A 20,286-nucleotide genomic window follows, 5' to 3' on the forward strand; every position below is an offset into this window, starting at 1 on the left:
GTGCTTAAGGCAAGGCTTCAGTGGAGAATCCTACTGTAGACCCATGGGATTTAGCAACAAGTCTATGTCACGTGCAGTAGAGAATTATTTCCTTTTGAAAACAACCTCTTCTATGTTCGGGGCTTTGTTACATCGAGAACCACATGAGACAACAGTGACCACGCAGCCAGACTTGTCAGATCCCCTCAGTCATGAGCTCAGGCAGGGCAAGAAATGATCCATAGTGAGATGGATGGGGCACAGGTAGGATGGAGCAGAAGCAGAGCCCAAGGGCACTGTATTCTGCACAAGCAGATTCTTCTCTGTTATTTCAGTGCCTCTTCCTGGGTTCACACTTCCATCGTCTGGTGGAGATGGGGCTTCCTGCACCAGGTTACTCGACAGCACCTGTCACCTGAAAGAGTCCTTACCAGCTCTGTCCCATAATGGTATGACACGATCCTCCTGTGACCCCTAGTGTCTAGTAATCACATTTAATATAAAAAGATAAGACAAATAAAATAAAAATAAATATGGCTAAATAGTATACTTTATTCTTGTGAATAAAGCAAAATACCATCATTTTCACATGTTATCAACATGAAATTATTTATGAGATGAATTACATAGATTTTCATGGCTATTGTTACTGTTATTTTTCTGGAGATCAATGATTTGGGGAATGTGTAGTTGATGGGGATGTGAATGAGTTTTCCTCTGTTGACCAGGGTGGCCTGCAGTGGCTTTTGATGTGACAAGTGACCTGTTTTTTACCTAGCTCATCACATCTACATATCTGGTTGGGATTGTAGAAAGGAGCAACATTTGGAGAAGATGTGGAGGGCACAGGCGGGCAGTGTCGATCCTGCAGCTCACCCTGTGGGTGCATCTGTGGTCCCTGCATGGGATGAGGCTGCTCCTGCCCCGGGTTTCCCTGCAGGGAGATCTGATTCCAACTCTCCCTCAACCCAGAGCACCTGAGTTGAGGCTCCCTTTTCATTCCATAAAAATTCAAGGAACAATCACATTGGGCATTTGAACATTTACTCTGAAAATTTAGAACAGAAGCCAGAGTGTTCAGTGTATAGTGGCCTCCTCAGGTCCCTGATGGCCCATGTAGGGGCAGTTGGCCATCTTAGATGGGGTTCACTGGAAGCCGGCTCTGAGATGGAGATTTCCATGCACAGAAGATTTAGAAGGGAGTGAGGGGGGCGACACTGGGCAGAAGGAGACCCTGACTCATGATGGGGTTGCCACTGAGGCCTCAGGCGTCCACACAGGAAGCTCTGGAGCTGGGAGGCCCTTCATTCAGTGGCATCTTAAATTGAGGCAGGGACTTGAGACCTTGGTTGATGAAACCGAACCCCTCTGAGAAGGGACATAGACTTGAGGCAGCTTTCTGCAACCAACAGCACTTCCCAGTGAGGGCGCAGCTCTGAGCTGCTGGGCTTCTCAGCAGTGCCAGGTGGGTCACATGGAAGAGGGGATCTGGGCAGACTTCACAGTGTCCCCTCCTCTGGTTTGCTCTGTTGGGAATCACAGGCTGCCACACAGCCTCAGGCCCAGGACCTCAGCAGAGCTGGGCAGCAGTTCTGGGGCCTGATCCAGACAGCTGGTCTAAGGACGGGCCCAGTCCCCACCATATGACCATGCAGGGGCAGGATGTGGACAGAGGTTGCCTCTGTCTGTCTTTCTACCCAGGCCCTCATTCTCAACTTACACAACAGCTCCAGTCACCAGATGATTCTGGTCCTTCCAGGCCATGTCTCTGCCTGATGTATGCTCTGTAGAGACTCCTGGAGGGGGCTGGAGGGAAGGGCAGCCTGAAAGGCTCGGATCCAGGTGAACTGGGCCAGATTCACTCATGGCTTTATCCACAGGCCTCCCAGGGCTGGAGCAAGAGGGTGGCAGAGGCTGGGAGGGTGTTTTGGTCTCACTTCCCCATCTGCCTGTGTCACTGTGGGATGTTTACTACTACTGTCCCACACCTGACAGTAATAGTCAGCCTCATCCCCGGCCTCGACCCCGCTGATGGTCAGGGTGGCGGTGTTCCCTGAGTTGGAGCCAGAGAATCGCTCAGGGATCCCTGAGGGCCTGTTGCTATCAGCATAGATGACCAGCACAGGGGCCTGCGCTGGCTTCTGCTGGTACCAGTTCACAACTTTACTTCCAATGCTGTTTCCCCCACAGGTGATCCTGGCCGTCTGTCCTGGGGACACAGACACTGAGCGTGGCTGAGTCACATCATAGGAGGCGCAGAGCCTGCAAAGGAAAAGAAAGAAAAAAAGTAGAGGTTAACTTGCAGGTGAAAGACCCTTTTTGTGAAAACCCTGCCCTGCTGTCCGGACAAGCTCCAGAGAGAATGTGAACCCTCAGCGTATCCCCCGCAATCAGCCCCAGTGCCAGTGGCCCATGGACTTTCCTGTCGTGTGGAGCCTTTGAACGGAAAACCCACTACTCTCTCCTGGCAGGTGCTGCCCTCATGCCCTCACGAGTCTTTGAGCAGAGTGTGGGGGGATTTTAGCCCCACCAGCGTCTGACCCTGCAGCAGGGTCATGACCATCCTGCCCACCACAGGCAGGGCCCTCCTGAGCTAAGAGTCAAGGCCACACTGCACCCAGATCCCTGGGGCTGGGCAGGTTCGTGAGACCCTGGGGGCAGCACCTGTGCAGTAAGCGAGGAGGCCGAGGAGGAGAAGGGTCCAGGCCATGGCTGAGGCACCGCCAATGCTGCTTCCTGAGGCCCAGACTGGGCAGGTTCCTCCCAGGCCTCTCTTATCTTCTTACTGGAGAGAGCGGCCTGTGATGCAAATCAGCAGAGTTAGGGGCTGCTGCTGGAGGAGATCTGTGGTTTCCTGAGAAGGGCTCAGCCCCAAAGGAAACAGAAGGAGGAGGGATGGCCCCTGCTTACCCAGCCCCTCAGCCCATGCGATTTTCCTTCACCCACTGGTCCCATGGTCCGGGCTCACATCTTTACCTAGGTTGTGCCCAGCCTTGCTCTTTGGCTGGGTTGGTCATGGGAAAGCTCAGAGGTGACTTTCCCTATTTTCCAGGGGATATAAAGTCCTTTCTATGGGATAGAGTTTGGCTGTGGTTCAAGAGGTTGCCAGAGTCACAGTGGTGACAGGGGAATTATCTGGGGTCCACAGTCCCCTCATCCATTCCATCCTTGCTCAGGAGGGAGGTGATTCGCTTTTTTCTGCTTCTCTAATAGTGTCCTGATTATAAATATTTTATGTCAGACATGAGACGTACAGTATAGGCGAAATCCATTTTGAAGTCACATTCCAGAGCCCAATGCCGGGACCCTCTTCATTCTCACTCATGTCCAAGACACATCCAGAGCCCAATGCAGGGACACTTTTCATCTCCGTCAGGGGACAGCACAAGCCTTGGACAGGTGCAGGCCCCACTCCAGGACACAGCTCTTCTGTCCTAGAGGAGAATGCAATCCCTGGTTGCCAAGGGCACACAGAATTTTGGAAGATCCATGGGATGCAGTAAGTTTCTGCCTCAGCTGTGAGTTCTGTGCCAGGTCATATGTGCTGTGCCTCAGTATCCCCAGGGTGCTGTCAGGACCAGGGACAGATCAGGAGGTGAAGGAGATTTTTGCTTCATGAGAGAATGAGAGGGGGCTGCAAACTCCAAGACCCAGGAAATGAATGTTTATTATAACTAAGTTGTCTTCAGTTGCTGGGAAAATGTATCGATGTATACAAACTTCAGTCAGTGAAAGATTAATGAGTAAGTGTTTTGTGCTCATAAGGAAATCAAGAAATGTGAATTGGCAGGTTCCCCAGGACAGAGTTGGGGAAGACCGGGGACAGTGGATGTTGAGGGGTGGCCAGGGAAGGAGAAGCCGCTGTGTCTGCAGGATAAGGGCTCCCCAAGCAAGGGCAGGGATGTGGGACACGTGTGAATACAGGATGGGATGACATGTGTGACTGTGAGACGGGGGCCATGGCGATGGGAAGAGGCAAAGTTCCTGAATCTGTGTCAGAAAAATAGGGATCATCTCCAAGAGTCAGATCTGAGAACCAGGAAGTCAGAATTTAAACATCAGTGTCAGGGACAAATACTATAAGAAAAGAGGAACTTCATTCCCTCCGGATCTCAGGTCATGGTCGCTGACCCTCCCAGCATGTGAGCATCTATCTCCGTGATGCCAGGCCCACCCCATCCAGAGGTGTTTTTGCCAGGTTACTCTCTGCTGCCCCCTCGTGGCCACCTACGCTGGCTACTGGAGGCTCAGGGCCCTCCTGGGTCCAGGTGTAGCTTCAGATTCTGCTGCTCAAGTCCCTGATTCCTTCATTCATGGACTGCTGACCTCAGGGAAGAAATTCCTCTTCTCTGTGTGGCCCCTTCCTGCCTCAAGACTCAGCACAAGGCGCTCAAGATTCCTGATGGAAATACAAACACTTCATGTAGTAGTGGAGGTTTCAGGTTCTTTCTCAGGCTCCTTGCACGTCTCTCTGGGTGGTGAGTGGTCCTGAAGAGGGATTGGGCCTTGGTACTGAGGGATGCAGGACTCACTGGTGGCTTTGACTGGTTCTGGATACAAATACAGGGCCAGCGTGGGTTGGTGGTGACTCCTGCAATAAAACAGAGACAGAAGCTCATTCACCCAGCAAATATTTCCCCCTGATCCACTCTGTCCTGGCAAGACAGCTTTTTAGGAATTCAGCATGAGGAAGACACAGTCCTTGCTCTGAGGAGTTTCCTGTCCTATTCCTGGCTCAATGCAGTAACCAGTGCGTGGGTCCAGACCAGGTCCCAGCCCCTCCCTAGTTCACCTGGCCCTGAAGACACTCAGGGGAGTTGGTCCTGGTCACTCCCCTGTACCCCCGATGCCCACCAGTCAGCCCTGTGGGGACCCCCCCTGCTGCCTGTGTGTCTGGTCCTGGGCCAGCTTTCTGGGGCCCCACTGGGTCACTCAGCCCTGCTTTCCCTGAAGTTCTAGAGCTTTGCTGACCCAGAAGCAGAGAATTCAGGGAGTGCACTTGACAAGGAAAGGAAGGGCCTGTGAGAGGGAGTGACAAAGTCAAGGCCACTGGGGAAGGAAGAAAGAAGAGCAGGACCAAGGAAGTCCTAGACCCTTAATGATGAGCTCTTCTGAGTGTCCTGGGACCCGCCTGGACTTGGGGAGGGGACATGGGAAAATCCTGAGCCAAATTTTTGAGGTCCTGATGCAAACAGCTTCCCCTCGTCAGTTCCTCCAGCTGCCTGTGGGGAGTGCAGCTCTACCTGGACATGGAACCAGTCAGGGCCTGGGTGGGCAGCCAGCTCCCTGCACTCATTGGCTGATTAGAAGACTCAAAGGACGTTACTCCAGATTTTAACCAAACATAGGCCTTTTACCTGACACATTTTTAACATAATGTTTAAGGATTAGGGATCCCCTACAAAAATGATCTAGCTATGTTAATATTTTATTATGTCAATTAATGAGTTGTAGATATATTAATACAATAGTATTAATGTATCTCGGTGCTTTTTTGAGCAGAGTATCATTTTCTTTTCCATTTTTCCCATTTCCATGAGGTGTGGGCACAAATACAAGCCATGAGCATTGGTATGGGAAGCCTCTGCTTTTCCTGTTCAATACGTCCCACACCTGACATGCTTACCTTATGCAGGTGTCCTAAAGCGCATCAAGAGAAACATCGGTTGAAGCTGTAGGCAGAGAAATGTCACCTATGGTATGATTTTACCCAAGAGCCACACAAGGTATTTTCTCATGGAGCAAATAGATGATGCTCACACACAGGTGACCTTGCACAGGTGTGACTGAGTCATTCCAGGTAAGATATGAGCTGAGCAAGTTTGCTTCCCAGTGACCAAGGTGGCTTCTGTCCCACTCACCGCTCTGAGAAGCTCCCTTTTTGCTCCTGGTTCTTCCTGCTGGGAAGATGCTCTTTTCTGGGGGAAATGCAGAGCTCGGGCTGTCATGGGAGAATGAAGGGACCTCGTCTGTGGGCTTTGAACCTCCCGGACTCACAGGTCCTTATTCTTCTCTGGATGCAAAATTATCAGGCAGCAGAATAACAGAGCAACGGCCCCTTACCTGCCCCAGGTTGTGCTGAAAAGGGTTTCCTAGTGCAAATCTCCCAGACGGTCTCCAGGAGCCTGAGACTGGCTGAGTCAGTCCTCACTGAGGCCCAAGCAGCAGGGAAATGTGTGAAGCTTCCCTCTTGTGTCGTGGTTCATCCAAAGATTGGGTTTTCTTTGAAATCCCAAAATCCTGTCACTTGAAATTCAGAGCCTTGCAGAGAGGTGTTCACTGCTTCAAGTGGTGGAAAAGTCTCCAGATGGACGAGTTCCTGCATCCATCTGCACTTTCAAAAGTCTGTAATTTAGAGGTCAGGCATGTTTGTAGAGCAAAAGCTCCAATAAAGTAGGTGTAGAAGAGTGTGTTAGATGAGCAAGGGAGATGGTGAGAGAGAACATGAAAGCTTCCCAATCCCCTTCACCTCTAACACACGTGGTTCACATCTCCCAGGAACATACAGCTGAGGGAGCATGGACAGCAGAGACTGAGGGATGGAAATTCCATATTTGGGACCACAGGTTTCTTCATCTTCCTGCTCCACCAGCAGATCTAATCCCCTTATGCACATCAGAGATAAGGTGTTCTCAGCCACCGTCTATCCTTCTATGTGACTGAGGGTCCAACAGCTATGAATGACTTTTTTCTTGAGAATCAAATTTGGATGTAGACTCAGCAGTGGACACGGTCCCCCCAAGCACAGGGATCATTCACAGTGAGCAGCACAGAATCTGCCCCGTGGGCACACTGTGCACGGCTCCACAGCACACCAAGTTTAGCCCTACTGTGTGGAAACAGTGCTGCTGCCAACAGTGAACACTGTCATCATGGGGGGTACTTTTTACAAAAGTCTTCACAAGACTTGACAAAAGTTCCTGGTTTAGAAATGCTGGCTGGAGACACCTGACCATCAAATATGAACATGAAGTTTGAGTATTCTCCCTGGCAACAAATTAACAGCTTCAGTAGACATTCCTGGAAAGCTGGAAATGTGTGACTTTGGACCAGACAGGAGATCACTGTTAATCAAAGAAAGAGTGAGAGAGACAGACAGTTGAATTGTAGCATATAGGACAGAGAAAATGGTGCTTAGTACATAATTCTTCCATTTTTAACAGTTCTCTGCTTTCAAAATTAAACTAGTATTACCTTGCTTCCAGAGTATGCAATATTTTTATTATGGTAAAATAAACATAACAAAATGTTTCATCCTTTTATTCGTTTTTGAGTGTGTAATTAAGTGGCAGTTAGTACATTAAAATTGTTGTGCAAACATCACTACTATCCAACCCCAGAGCTTTTTCATCAGTGCACTCAGTATCTCTGTATCTATTAGGCAGCTACTTTAGAAAATCCCAAGGGTGAACCAAAGACGGTGTTAGCACTTCAACCCCAGCTTCTGCGAAATCTCAACACAGTAGCAGGTATTCCTCATCCGGGAACTCAGATGAGATGCAGCCCCTGGGGCCTTTTCTGGGCTGTTTCTTCCCAAGGAGCAGAAGAATTTCAACAGGACTGTGGCCTCTGAGACAGCTCTCTCCTCGCTGACAGTGCATGTGATTAAATCTGGGGTCCTCATTTTCAGTTCACTGAACTGATCTCTACAATAGTTGAATGATCCTGGAAAATGAATTTGGATTTGTACAGATCCATACAGGCAACAGTGGCATTTGTAATACCTGTGCCAGATGGGGATCTCCTGGAACAGAATGCTATGGCTGCAGGTGCACAGTTACACCATTGAAGCAGATACTGAATTCTTGTCTGTTCCCCTCAGAGACTAGGATCAGAATCAGTGTGCATTCATGTGGGATGGACAACAGTATACATTCACACTTTTTCTGCCGAGCGTCATTAGCTCTGCCTTCCCTGTCATGATATCATTATGGGGGTTCAGACCATCTGGACATCAGAGTTGAATCACATGTACATGATGGGCACGGCCTATTGGAAGGTTTTGGGAGATCCATGCACTTTTGAGAGTGGGAAATAAACTAAGATGCTTCCTCCTCCATATTAGCTGAAATTGGGAGTTTAGTTGTCTGGAGCAGCTGAGACTCTCCTATAAAATAAAGAACATGTTATTATATCCTTCAACTCCCCCTAGGAAGAAAGAGACACAAGGTCTATAAAGGTCTAGTGGTAGCATATTTTACACTCTGGGAAGGGGCTCCAACCCATATATGAGGAGCCATAAATATCACCCATTGTTTTCCAGGCCCAGAGCACTGAGGCTCTGCAGCAGGTGCAGGCAGGGTTGTCAGTGTCCTGCTGTTGGAGCCAGAGAATCCAGCTAACTCTACTGTGGGAACTGAAACCTCCTGCACATGGCAAACCCCATTGGAGAATCCCAATGTGGACTCCTGGGGTTTTGGAAGAAGGCCATGTCATGTGCAGTAGAGCATTACTTCCCTTTCTAAAAACAGCTCCTTTTGTCTTACTGGGCCCCAGAAGAGACAGGATAACACTGGACATCAAGTGACCATGTTGCCAGAACTGCCAGATCTCCCCAATTGTGAGCTCAGAGAGGCCAGCAGTGATCCCTGGTGAGATAGACGTGACACATCTAGGACAGAGCAGGGTCAGGGCTCCAGGACTCAGTCACCTGCATAAACAGCTGGTCTACATTCGTGTTATCATTTCTCTTCCACCAGTGCCTCTCCCTGGCTTCACACATACGTCTTATGGGTGGAAATGGGGCTGAAGCAGGTTACTCCACTGCACCTATCACGTTAAGGGGTAAGATGAGACCAGCATTGTACGATCACAACATGATGTGAGTCTCATGCGAATCCTACTGTCTAGTCACCATATTAGACATAAAAAATAAAAAGGTAAATCAGTTTCAATAATATACTGTATTTAACACAAAGTGTGACAAATAATATTTACACATGAACGCAATCTGAAATTATTTATGAGATATTTTATAGACATTTTCATAGCTACTGTTACCATTATTATTTTGGGGAGATTCTTTATGTTGGGATTGTGTGGTTGATGGAGGTTTGAAGGAGTCCGATTAACAAGGGTGACCTGTGCTGGCTTCGTAAGTGTCAACTTTGATAAGCTGAAGGAGGGGTGAAAGCGTGATTGTTTGTACAGGATTTGCAGGGTGGAGGTGGGCAGCTCCATCCTACAGCTGCCTCTGTGGGTGCATCTCTGATCTCTGCATGGTGTGAGGGTGCTCCCCTTTCAGTGCATTCCTTACAGGAGGATCAGACTCCATCTCTCCTTCAGGACTCCTAGAACCTTGTATGTCAGGCTCCATTTTCATTTTCTAAGAATACAAGGAACACTCAGATATAAATGGGCATTTGGATGCTCACAATGGAAATTTGGTAAATTTGCTCGTGTTTCCACCTCAGGTCTATGGTAGTTTATCTTGGTGACAGCTGGCCATCTTAGTTTGGGTTCCCTGGAAGTAGACTCTGAGATAAGGATGTGCATGCACAGAAGATCTGGAAGGAGTGAGGAAGGCATCACCCGCAGAAGGAGACCCTGACCCACAACAGGGTTGCAACGGAGGCCTCAGGCATCCACGATGGGAGGTCTGGAGCTGGAAGGCCTTTCAGTGTCATCCTGTATTAAGGCAGGGCCTTGGGTTCTTGGCTCACGCAGTCATCAGATCAAAACTCTCAAAACTGGGCCTAAATATGAGGAAGGAAGTTTTCTGGACCTAATAGCACTTCCCAGTGAGGGCACAGTTCTGAGCTCCTAGAAGCTCCCAGCAGTTGAGGGTGGGTGAGCTCAGAAAAGGGTATTGAGGCTGATCCCACAGTGTCCCCTCCTCTGCTTTTCTTGTTCGAGATCCCAGGCTGCCATGGAAGCCTGGAACCTCAGGTGTTGAGCTGAAGTGGACAGCTTTGGGGACTGATGTAGGCTGTTTGGAAGAAGTGACCCCATCACCATCATGTGGAAATCTAAGGCCAAGTGATGGTTCTCTACATCTCTCTCATCTTCCATCCAGTTCTTATTTCCCCAAATCAATCCAGAGGCCTAAAAACACCATAAATTCTGATTATAGCAGCCCTAAATCCACTCCTGATCCACCCTCTCCAGAGCCAACCTGGTTGTCTGGACAAAAGGATGGCCTGGAGGTCTCAGATCCAGTAGAACTTGGCCAGACCTGCTCATGGCTTGGTCCACAGTCTTCCTGGTGCTGGAGGAAGAACATGACACAGATGAAAAAGGGGTTTGTGTCTCACTTCCCCATCTGCCTGTGTCACTATGGGATTGTTCTCATTCCCAGAAAAACAGGAATAGTCAGCCTCGTCTTCGCTCAGGGTGCTGCTGATGGTCAGGGTGGTCGTGTCCCCTGAGGTGGACCCAGAGAATCGCTCAGGGATTCCAGAGGGTCGCTTACTATCTTCATATATCACCAGCACAGGGGCCTGGCCGGGCTTCTGCTGGTACCAGTCAGCATAATTTTCCTTCAGTACATCTCCAGAGCAGGTGATCCTGGCTGTCTGTCCTGGGGACACTGACACCGAGGGTGGCTGTGTCAGCTCATAGGAGGCCACAGAGCCTGCAGGAGAGGACAAGAGAGGGGGCTTGAAGATAACAAACCCATTCCAGTGGTGTCACCCTGGGGCTCTGTCTGGGCTGAGCTCAGGGTTCAGGGCAGGACAAGCTCAGAGGCCTAAGAGGGCTGAGCCTGGGGCAGGGTCTGGGGGCAGCACCTGTGTAGAGGGTGAGGAACAGGAGCAGGAGTGTGGTCCAGGCCATGGTGAGACACCCGGAGCTCTGCCTCCTGAGCCTGCAGCACAGCTGGGCTCCCCAGTCCTCTCTTATTTCCTCTCAGTTCCACTGGAGCAGTGCATCCTTGGTGTTTATGCAAATTTACTTCTGTGGGACCCCCTCATGGTGGGATATCCCTCAAGCCAGCTCTGGGGCAGCACAAGAAACTAAGAAAGAAGGAGTGAGTCCCCAACTTCCTTCATCTGCTTCTCTAGTCAGAAAATCAGCTTTGGCCTCCAAGGCCTGTAATCACAGTCACCTGCCTGGGTATTGACAACATGGTTGCTGTCTCAAACTTCTGTCTCATGTGGTCTGTCCTAGGCTGCATTGAGCAGGGCTGTGGACCTTCCAGGAGCCTGGCCTGGGGCTGAGCTGGGCCCTGCTGAGAGATCATTGATGACACCAGACTCAGCAGCAAGTGCACCAAAGATGCGTCATCTTTCTCCTCTTTCATCTCCGCTCCAGATGCCCCAGGATCACTTGGCCCCATCCTGGCAATTTTATGTACATGATGTACTGTGTCTTTAGGACACTTATTAATCATTGCCGTTGGAAGAGTTTTGTCATTTGAGCAACCACACACATTGTGGATGCATCCCAATCCCTAGTCTCATTTGACACGTGCTGCTGCTCTTTCCGTGGTATCCCCCAACCCCGCAGTGGACCAGCAATTGCCATCCTCAGCTCTTCCTTTATTTATTCACTTTTTCTCATCAACGTTTTATGTAAACTTGCGAAAAGAACCAGATAATCACACTGTACTGAAAATCTAACTTTTGGTCCCATGGTCTCTCTGAGGGTCTCCAGGTCATGGTCTCTGCTCAGGACATGAGCTCCAGAAGGTGTGTGTTCCGTAGTTCCTCCAGCCATGCAGATCCTGTCACTGATCAAAGGACAGCCCTGTGGTGAGAGCTGTGGACTGGGGCAGGTGAGAATCCCCTTTCCTCTGGAGAGCGTCTCCTCAAGGAGGCTGGGGATGCCCCATGCAGAGACCAGAGCCCTGATCGCCCCACCCCACCCACCTGAGACTCCCCTGAGCACAGGAGCTCCCTGCTGAGTCAGAGTCCACCTGGAGCTGGAAGGAGAGGCAGAGGAAGGAGGGGTCGCTTGTCTCTGGAAGTGCCCAGGACAGAGGGATCGGCTCCCCAGGACACTGCTGGACAGGGAGGGATGAGGCCCTGAGAGTGGCAGGAGGCTCAGGCAGTCATCCTGGGTGAAGGACTTGGGCTCTGGGAGCCCCATCCCCTCAAACTTTGCCCCTTCCAGAGCACCTGGACCTTGGGACATCTCCCAGGAATCCCATCCTTGTGGGAGCTGCCCAGGCTGACCCCTGGGCCCAGACTCCTCCAGCTGCATTTCCCAGGCAAAATCCTAACTGTGCCTGGGCTCCTGCCAGTGTCCTGGGGTGATGATTTGTGTGCTTAACTCTCAGAACGTGGTTACTGCAGCCTGAGGGGGTATGGTGCACTGTCCCGACTTCCGGGCTGAGGACTGATTCTCTGACATCTGTTGAACCCCCCAGGCTGGCCTCCCTCTTAGGCTCCACCTGGGCAGCCCCAGCCTGTCTCCTGGTTGCTCCTGGATGCTGCTCTGCTACCCCCTGCTGGTGGATGTGACTCACACCAGCAGCTTCCCTCCAGGTGAGGTGTAGCACCTGTCACCTCAGAGGCTGTGGACCAGGGAGTCCAGCCTCATTCTGTGCCAGTGTGACCCCATCTGCCTTGCTTGGCACAGACAGGTCACATACACTTGCAGGGAGGTGGGGTAGGTGGAATTGCTATAATGATGTCCCAGGTTTGAAATGCCCTACAACAGTGGTTTGGTTGTCAGGACTAATTAGAGTGAGGCAACCGAAGCTCTTCTGCAAAGCTTTCAACGTCCAGAGATAGATGCAGGCCATTCTTCAACGATTCAGATTTCCTATACACTTAGGAAGCAAACGGGTGCACCTCCCACCTCATAAGAGCAGCTGTAGTTCACTGCGATCACCCCATGTTTCTGGCACTGCAGCTTAGTTGTGAACTAAAATCACCATCATTGGCGTGATTAGTTTCATGTCTGTTTATTTCATTCCACACCTCTTAGAGTTTGTGCCAGGAGGATTTCTTCACTAGCCTGATCTGTCTTCCTGACAAAACTGGGATTCTCCTGCTTATTCTCAAATGGGGACTGCTGTTCCCACCATACAGAAAACAGGCACTTTTTGACCACCTTTCTTGGGATTCCTGCAAAGGAATGATGAGAGATTCCATGTCTGAGGCCCATTGGAGCCCATTCGATGATAACCCCTCATCAGACTTTAACTAATATGCCTTTTGTTGCTTTTCTGTCATGTAATTTTGAATTAAGAAAAAAGATTTTTAAGTTCAGTATAAGCTTCCCCAATTCACAGGAAGTGATACTCAGGTCCCAAGAGACTAAGTGGCTGAGGAGAAGAGAGAGCAGTGGTGGCAAGTCCAGGAGTTGACACAGGTGTCCTGAGTTCTGAACTTGGGACCTTTGGGGCAGAGCTTGACCAGGGTGGGGAGGAAGGGGCATGAGGGCGAGGTAGGCAGCAGGACTGTGTCTCACAAGCACACTACCATTCCCCGTCATGGTCTGGCCATTCTGAGAAGCCCACTTCAGCCTGCGGAAGGTGGGGGCTGTATCCCAGGTTAGAACTGGAGCATCTGTGGGGATTGAGGGCTGTTTTGGGTGCAGGACCTGGCCTGGCACCTGCTGGTTCTCTCTGCACTTTTGCCTACTCCAGTCTCTCCTGAGAAGGTGGTGGACAGGTGTCTCATGCCCACCTCTCCTGGGGGCTGCTGAGTATGTAGGAGACCACAGAACCTGTGGGTTGAGGAGACTTTGGGGCTCATTCTCAGAGAACCATCTCCTGAAGCATCACCTGGGCTTAGGGCCCTGTGGGGACTTATCTGGGGGCAGCATCTGTGCAGAGTGAGGAAAGGTGACAGGTGGGGGGCACAGGCCATGGGGAAATGTCCCAGAGCTTTGTCTCTGGAACCCATAGTTGAGGCCATTTTCCTCAGGCCTTCTCCATACTCTCAAAGGTACCCACGAAAATGCTCCCTCCATCACGCTGGACTGGAGAGAGCTTGGAGGCTCCAGTGTGGGAGTCACGGGTTTGGTTCATGTGAGATTATTCTTCTCATATCTCATAGGGGAGGGATTATTTGAACAAACTCAAAGGAACTACAAGAATCCCATACCCATGGTTGTCTGTGAAGCTCACAGGGATGGGAAGGTGACTCTGTGTTGCCAGGGCCCTGGCCATTGTTGTGTCTCAGTCCCCCTTCCGCTGCTCTGTCAGGACCAGACCCGGGTGTACATGTGGCCCACCCTGAACAAGGTTCTATATGAGCATAACAATCGTTAATGACCTTTACTCAGCACTGACTATGGCCTGTGACTTGCCTGTTTCTGGGCCCTGCCCCCACGAACTCATTTAACCCAGAAGCACATCTGAGGGAGGAGGTAAGTGAGGAAAATAGAAAAGTTTTGAATTTAGGACATTTGATACTTGAGGCATCCCTTGGCAACACCAGCAAGCACATGTACACACAAGCACACACACTCACACACAGGCATGTGCATTTACACACAGCCACACACATCAACACAGAGGCATATGCATTTACACACTTGCATACACATGGCACTGTTTTGTGCACAGGTAAAAAGGGAGCACAGCCTTCATCCTGCTGTCCTGTTCTGTGGGCTTTCTGTTGCAGGCACCTGAATGAGTTCTGAGAGACATCACTAGGATGTGTCCCAGCAGAACTGCAGCAAAACCACTTTGTCTTGTCCAACTCTGTGATGTATGTTACACTCCTACTTGCCTTCCTAGACCTGGCCTTGCTTGGGACTTCCTGGTGCTGGGAGGAGATGTCCAGTTCTGCAGAAACAGTTAGGACAATCTGCTCAAGATTGACAATTAGTTTTTGACCTGTGGCATGGACAGGTCTGGGGTCAGAGCTGAGGCCTGAGGCAGGTGTGAAGCCCCGTCCCTCTGGAGAGTGTCTCCTCAGTGAGGCTGGTGATGCCCCATGCAGGGACCAGGGCCCCAAATGCCTCACCCCACCCACCTGAGACTCCCCTGGGTACAGGTGCTGCCCTTGACTCATAGTCTGCCTGGATTAGTAAGGAGAGGCAGAGGGAGGGTAGGGAGGGTGTATCTGGAAGTGCCCAGGATAGAGGGCTCAGCTCCCAAGGATGCTGCTGGACAGTGAGGGACGAGGCCCTGAGAGTGGCAGGAGGTTCAGGCAGCCATCCTGGGTGAAGAACTTGGGCCCTGGGAGCCCCGTCACCTCACATTGTGCCCCCTCCTAGAGCACCTCGACCTCGGGACATCTCCCAGGGAATCCCCTTCCTGAGGAAGCTGCCCAAGTTGACACCTGGGTTCAGCCTCCTCCAGCTGCATTTCCCAGGTGAGGCCTTCACTGTGCCAGGCTTCTGTCGGTGTTCTGAGCTGACACCGTGTGAGTCTGACCCTCGGAACATGGTCACTGCAGCCCGAGGGGATAGGATGAACTGTCTTCACTTTCAGTCTGAACACTGATTCTTGGACACCTGTTGAACCCCAGGCTGGCCTTCCTCTTTGTCCCCGCTGGGCAGCCCCAGCCTCTCTCCTGACTGCTCCTGGCGGCAGCTCTGCTGCCCCCAGTTGGTGGAGGAGACTCAGCCCAGGAGATTTTTTCCTTCCAGGTGACCCCACAGCACCTGTCGCCTCAGAAGTTGAGGACCAGAGAGTCCAGCTCCATTCTGTGCCAGTGTGACCCAATCTGCCCTGCCCAGCCCAGCGCAGAGAGCTCACACATGCAGTGCAGGGAGGTGGGGCAGGTGAAATTGCTATGAAAGTGTCTCAGGGTTGAAATGCTCTCCTCTAATGGGTTTGTTCGGTCAGGACTAATTAGAGTGAGTCAACTGAAGCTCTTCTGCAATACTTTGGAAGTCCAGAGAGACGTGCATGCCATCCTACAGGGACCCAGGCCTTCTATGCACTAAGGAAACAAAGTGGTGCACCTCCCACCCAGTAAGAGCAGCTATGACTCACTGCCATCACCTGATGTTTCTGGTTCTGCAGCTTAGTTACGAGCTAACATCACCATCGTCGGCATATTAATTTCATGTTTATCTTTATTTCATTCCACACCTCTCAGAGCTTGTGCGGAGAGGATTTCTACTTTAGCCTGGTCTATCTTGCTGATGAAACTGGGACTCTCCTGGTTATACTCAGTTCGGGAACGTAGTTGGCATCATACAGAAGGCAAGCTCTTTTTGAGTCCCTTTCTTGGAACCCTACAGAGGAAAGACAAGAAGTTCCGTGACTGAAGCCCATTGGAGTCCATTAAATGACATCCCCTCAGCAGGCTTTAATTCACATGACTCATTGTTTTTCTATCTTGTAATTTCAAATGAAGAAAAGAGCTTCTTCACTTCAGTATAAGCCTCCTCACTTCACAGCAGGTAACACTGAGGCCAAAAGAGACTAACTGGCTCAGGAGAACAGAGAGCAGTGGGGGCAAATCCAGGAGCTGACCCAGGTGTCCTGAATTCTGAACCTGGGCCCTTTGAGGTGGAGCTTAACCAGGGTAAGGAGGGAGGGGGCATGATGGCCAGGCAGGCAGCATGGCTGTGTCCCATGGACACACTTCCATCCTCCATCATGGCCTGGGCATCCCGAGAAGCCCACTTCAGCCTGCAGAATGTAGGGGCTGTACACAGGCTAGAGCTGGAGAATCTGTGGAGAGTGGGGGCTGCTTTGGATGCAGGGCCTGGCCTGGCTCCTGCTGGTTCTCTCTGCACTGTTGCCTGCTCCACTGTCTCCTGAGAAGGTGGGGGACAGGTGTCTCATGGCCAACTCTCCTGGGGGTAGCTGAGTCTTTAGGAGACCACAGAGGATTCAGGTTAAGGAGGCTTTGGGGCTCATTCTGAGGATCCCATCTCCTGAAGCATCACCTGGGCTGAGCTCAGGGTCAGGACTAGGCTTAGGGTCCTGTGGGGGCTTAGCCTGGGGCAGCATCTGTGCAAAGAGTAAGGAGAGGTAGCAGGTGATGGGCCGAGGCCAGGGAGAGACATCCCGGAGTTTTGTCTCTGGAACCCATAGCTGCGGCTGGTTCCCATCATATTCCCAAAAGTTCCTATGAAAATGTTCCCTCCATCTCACTGGATTGCAGAGAACTCAACAGGCTTCAGTGTGGGCTTCATGGGTTTGGTTCATGTGGAATTCTTTTTCCTCTCATATCTCATATGGAAGTGATTGTCACTGCTTATTTGAGCAATCTTGAAGGAACGATGGGAATCACAGCCTGGTGTCAGGACACAAGTCAGGAATCTTAGGAGGGTTTTGGTCTTACTTCCTCATTGCTTGGGATGTGTGGGACAGCAATAATGTTCAGTCTCACTGCTGGGATCCCAGGGAGTCTCAAAGAAGCTCACTAGTCAGACTTGAAGCCTGAGAATCAGATTTTTGTCTCTTAGTTTTAATCTTTGACCCCACACCTCAGCTGTGTGGGGCTCTACTCTGTTTCTCATGGAACCAGGAGACAAAATTGTTACCCCCAGTGTTGCTGCGGATTCAGCAAAGCAGATGATGACAGACTGCCAGGTGTCCATGAAGTGGAGGGAGACTGAGTCAGAGCAGTCAGGACCCCAGTCCTGAGGGGATGGACAAATGTAGAGATGAGCAAGTGCGTGGCCTAACCTCAGGGTGCTATGGCTTTGATCTTTGTCTCTTCCAAATCTTATGTTGAAGCTGGATCCCCAGTGTTGGAGGTGGGAACTAATGGGAGCTTTTAGGGTGATGGGAGTGGATCTCTCATGAATAGTTTAAGGCCCTCGCTTGGGGTGAGTGAATTCTCACTGTTTCCACAACAGCTAGTTATTTAAAAGAGCCTGGCATCTTCCCCTTCTCTCTTGCTTCCTCTCCCCTCATTGACCTCAGCACACACTGGCTCCCCTTCACCTTTTGCCATGAGTGGAAATTGCCTGAGGTCTTCAGCAAGAGCAGGTGCCACACCTTGAACTTTACAGCCGTTGGAACTGTGAGCCAAATAAACCTTTTATTTTCTCTATAAATTACCCAGTCTTGGGTACTTCTTTACAGTAACAGAAAAAGATCTAAGACACAAGGGGAGGAGTGAGAAGTGACCTGTGCTTCTACAATGTGCTCTCCTTGTGTGAGTCTCCTCTGTGGCTTGAGTGAGGTGGGTGAATAAGAGCTAAGCCACTCAAAGTGTGGTCCTTGGAGGACCAGCAGCATCAGCCTCACCTGGGAGTTGCTGGACACAGACAATTTGGGGCCACATCCAGAACTGCTGAGGCTGCATCTGCATCTTAACCAGACCCCTCAGGGGCTTGTATGTCCACTAGAATCTCTGCTCTAAGCCACAATGAAAATCTCACTTCCTCTACTTTTGACAACAAGCCCTTGTCTCCCCAGGTCCTTCCGAGGCCACCTGGGTCTGGTGCTTTACAGGCCTGGACTCATCAAACTGAGTTTGATTCATGTGCTTGACCCTGTCATGATATGCAAAAAAAAAAATTAAAAATGGGCATTTTTACAATTCACATGGGTGGTGTGTTGGGGAGGAGAAAATATTTTAATGAGATACCCAGAGAGAAATACATGGCTTATGCCTTTTTTTTTTTGTTCTCACTCAGCTCCAGTAAGTCTTATTTCTCAGACATATTATGTTCTGTTCTGTGCTCCAACCACCATGTGTCTTCTCTTTGAAAGCTTTCCTGTGGATATCCCTATTCTTCACCCAAAACCTGCCTAAATGCTACCTATCCTATCAGTTCCCCGTACTCACCACTGTTCAAGGAAGTGGTCTCTGACCATTAGAACATTTGGAAATACAGAATTGGAATCTTTTAGTGTTTTTGTTTTTGTTTTTTTTCCGATGGAGTCAAATTAGTTCTGCTATTGACAGTGGTTGTTATCATTTTAAATGTTTACATTGTAAATGGTGCTGTAAGTCCATATGGAATATCCCCAAAGTTGATCCTTGGACCACAAAGACTTTTTTAAAGCTTATTTTTATTTTCTTTAATTTAAGTGAGATGAGGGTTCACTCATCTCATGGGGCTAGTGTGGCCCAGGCTAATCTCAAACTCCTGGGATCAAGTGATTCACCCATCTTAGCCTTCCAAAGAGCTGGGATTACAGGCATGAGCCACCGTGTAAGCCCACAAAGATTAAAATTCTTCTTATCTGATAATTTAAAAAAGTTTACCAAATCCTAAAAAATGAGCAGTACTGAACTATTTGTGAAAAGGCCCAACATTAAGCAGAACAGGAAATTCAAAAATAAAACTGTAACCAGATAACATTTTTCTGTTTGATAAGTTGGCAAAAATTTACACTTTCAACAATGTACTCTGAACAAGTACTTCCGGCTGGCATTGAAAATTGGTAGAACCCCTCTGGAGGGGAATCTGACAACAGTGGGTGAAAATAACAAACACACATCTTTCTGACCCGCAATTTCACTTTTAGAAATGAACCCTATGGTCATATTCACACAGGAACTCAAAGGAGGCCGCATACGGATGTTCGCTGCACTGTTATTTAAGATCAAGGTTGTGGCGATAACCATTAGAATGTAGTTGGCTAAAATTCTACCCACAGTGTGGGAGATGGTGATGCATTTAGGGTGGAGACATCCCTGAGAAAAGCAGTGACTGCAGCAATCATGCAGCTCCTTGTCACTGTCCCTGCATTTGAAGAGCTAGGAAGAGTTGCACATTCAGGGACCACAGCACATAAGCATCAGGAAGCTGTCCCTGTCCTGGATGAGAAACCACAGGGCCAGTTTCCTTTTGGACTTCATGGTGGGAAAGGAGAGGAGCTGAGAGAGGAGAATTCTCAAGGCCGCACTGCTGGAAGCCCCTTGCACAGGGTGAAAAAGCATCTTCAGAGCAAGGAGGAAGCCTGAGAGCCCAGGGCAGGTTTTGGTCTCAGTTCCCCATGAACTTGGACCACTGTGGAAAGTGTTGCTGCCTGCATATGAGCTGCAGTAATAATCAGCCTCGTCCTCAGCCTGGAGCCCAGAGATGGTCAGGGAGGCCGTGTTGCCAGACTTGGAGCCAGAGAAGCGATCAGAGACCCCTGAGGGCCGCTTACTGACGTCATAAATCATGAGTTTGGGGGCTTTGCCTGGGTGCTGTTGGTACCAGGAGACATAGTTATAACCACCGATGTCACTGCTGGTTCCAGTGCAGGAGATGGTGACCGACTGTCCAGGAGACCCAGACACTGAGCGAGGCTGAGTCAGGGCAGACTGAGCCCAGGATCCTGGAAAGAGGGAGAAACACACTCCAGTGAGTCAGTGCTGGGCCCAGGTGAGCCTGAGGAGCAGGAGACCAAGGATCAGCCCAGAGGACCCAGAAGCCCCTTCCTTGGAGGTGTCACCTGTGCCCTGAGTGAGGAGGGTGACGAGGAGCAGAGCCCAGGCCATGGTGGAGACGTCCTGAGAGCGCTGCCTCCTGAGATCCCAGCACTGGACCTGCCCCCAGCCC

General features: G+C 50.3%; 1 protein-coding gene and 2 gene segments (V, D, J or C); all 3 read right to left on the reverse strand.

Moving 5' to 3' along the window:
- Positions 1-887: 887 nt before the first annotated feature.
- LOC116273336 lies at positions 888-7,603 on the reverse strand. Its single transcript, XM_031662340.1, has 5 exons — positions 7,410-7,603; positions 5,841-5,897; positions 4,512-4,570; positions 2,644-2,752; positions 888-2,241 (listed from the first exon to the last, which is right to left on the reverse strand). Exons 1-5 carry the CDS (start codon positions 7,601-7,603, stop codon positions 1,842-1,844), a joined length of 819 nt encoding a protein of 272 aa, XP_031518200.1. The 3' UTR covers positions 888-1,841.
- Positions 7,604-9,554: 1,951 nt separating this feature from the next.
- LOC116273337 lies at positions 9,555-10,589 on the reverse strand (the record flags this gene model as incomplete). The annotated part of the segment is given in 1 exon segment: positions 9,555-10,589. A coding segment is annotated over 1 exon segment (432 nt), but the record flags the coding sequence as incomplete, so codon positions are not given.
- An 8,925-nt stretch (positions 10,590-19,514) lies between these two features.
- Positions 19,515-20,280, reverse strand: LOC101001198. The segment is given in 2 exon segments: positions 19,515-20,062; positions 20,180-20,280. Coding segments are annotated over 2 exon segments (594 nt in total).
- Positions 20,281-20,286: the final 6 nt, after the last annotated feature.

This window comes from Papio anubis, unplaced genomic scaffold (genome assembly GCF_008728515.1).
Source record: "Papio anubis isolate 15944 unplaced genomic scaffold, Panubis1.0 scaffold564, whole genome shotgun sequence".
Taxonomy (NCBI): Eukaryota; Metazoa; Chordata; class Mammalia; order Primates; family Cercopithecidae; genus Papio; species Papio anubis.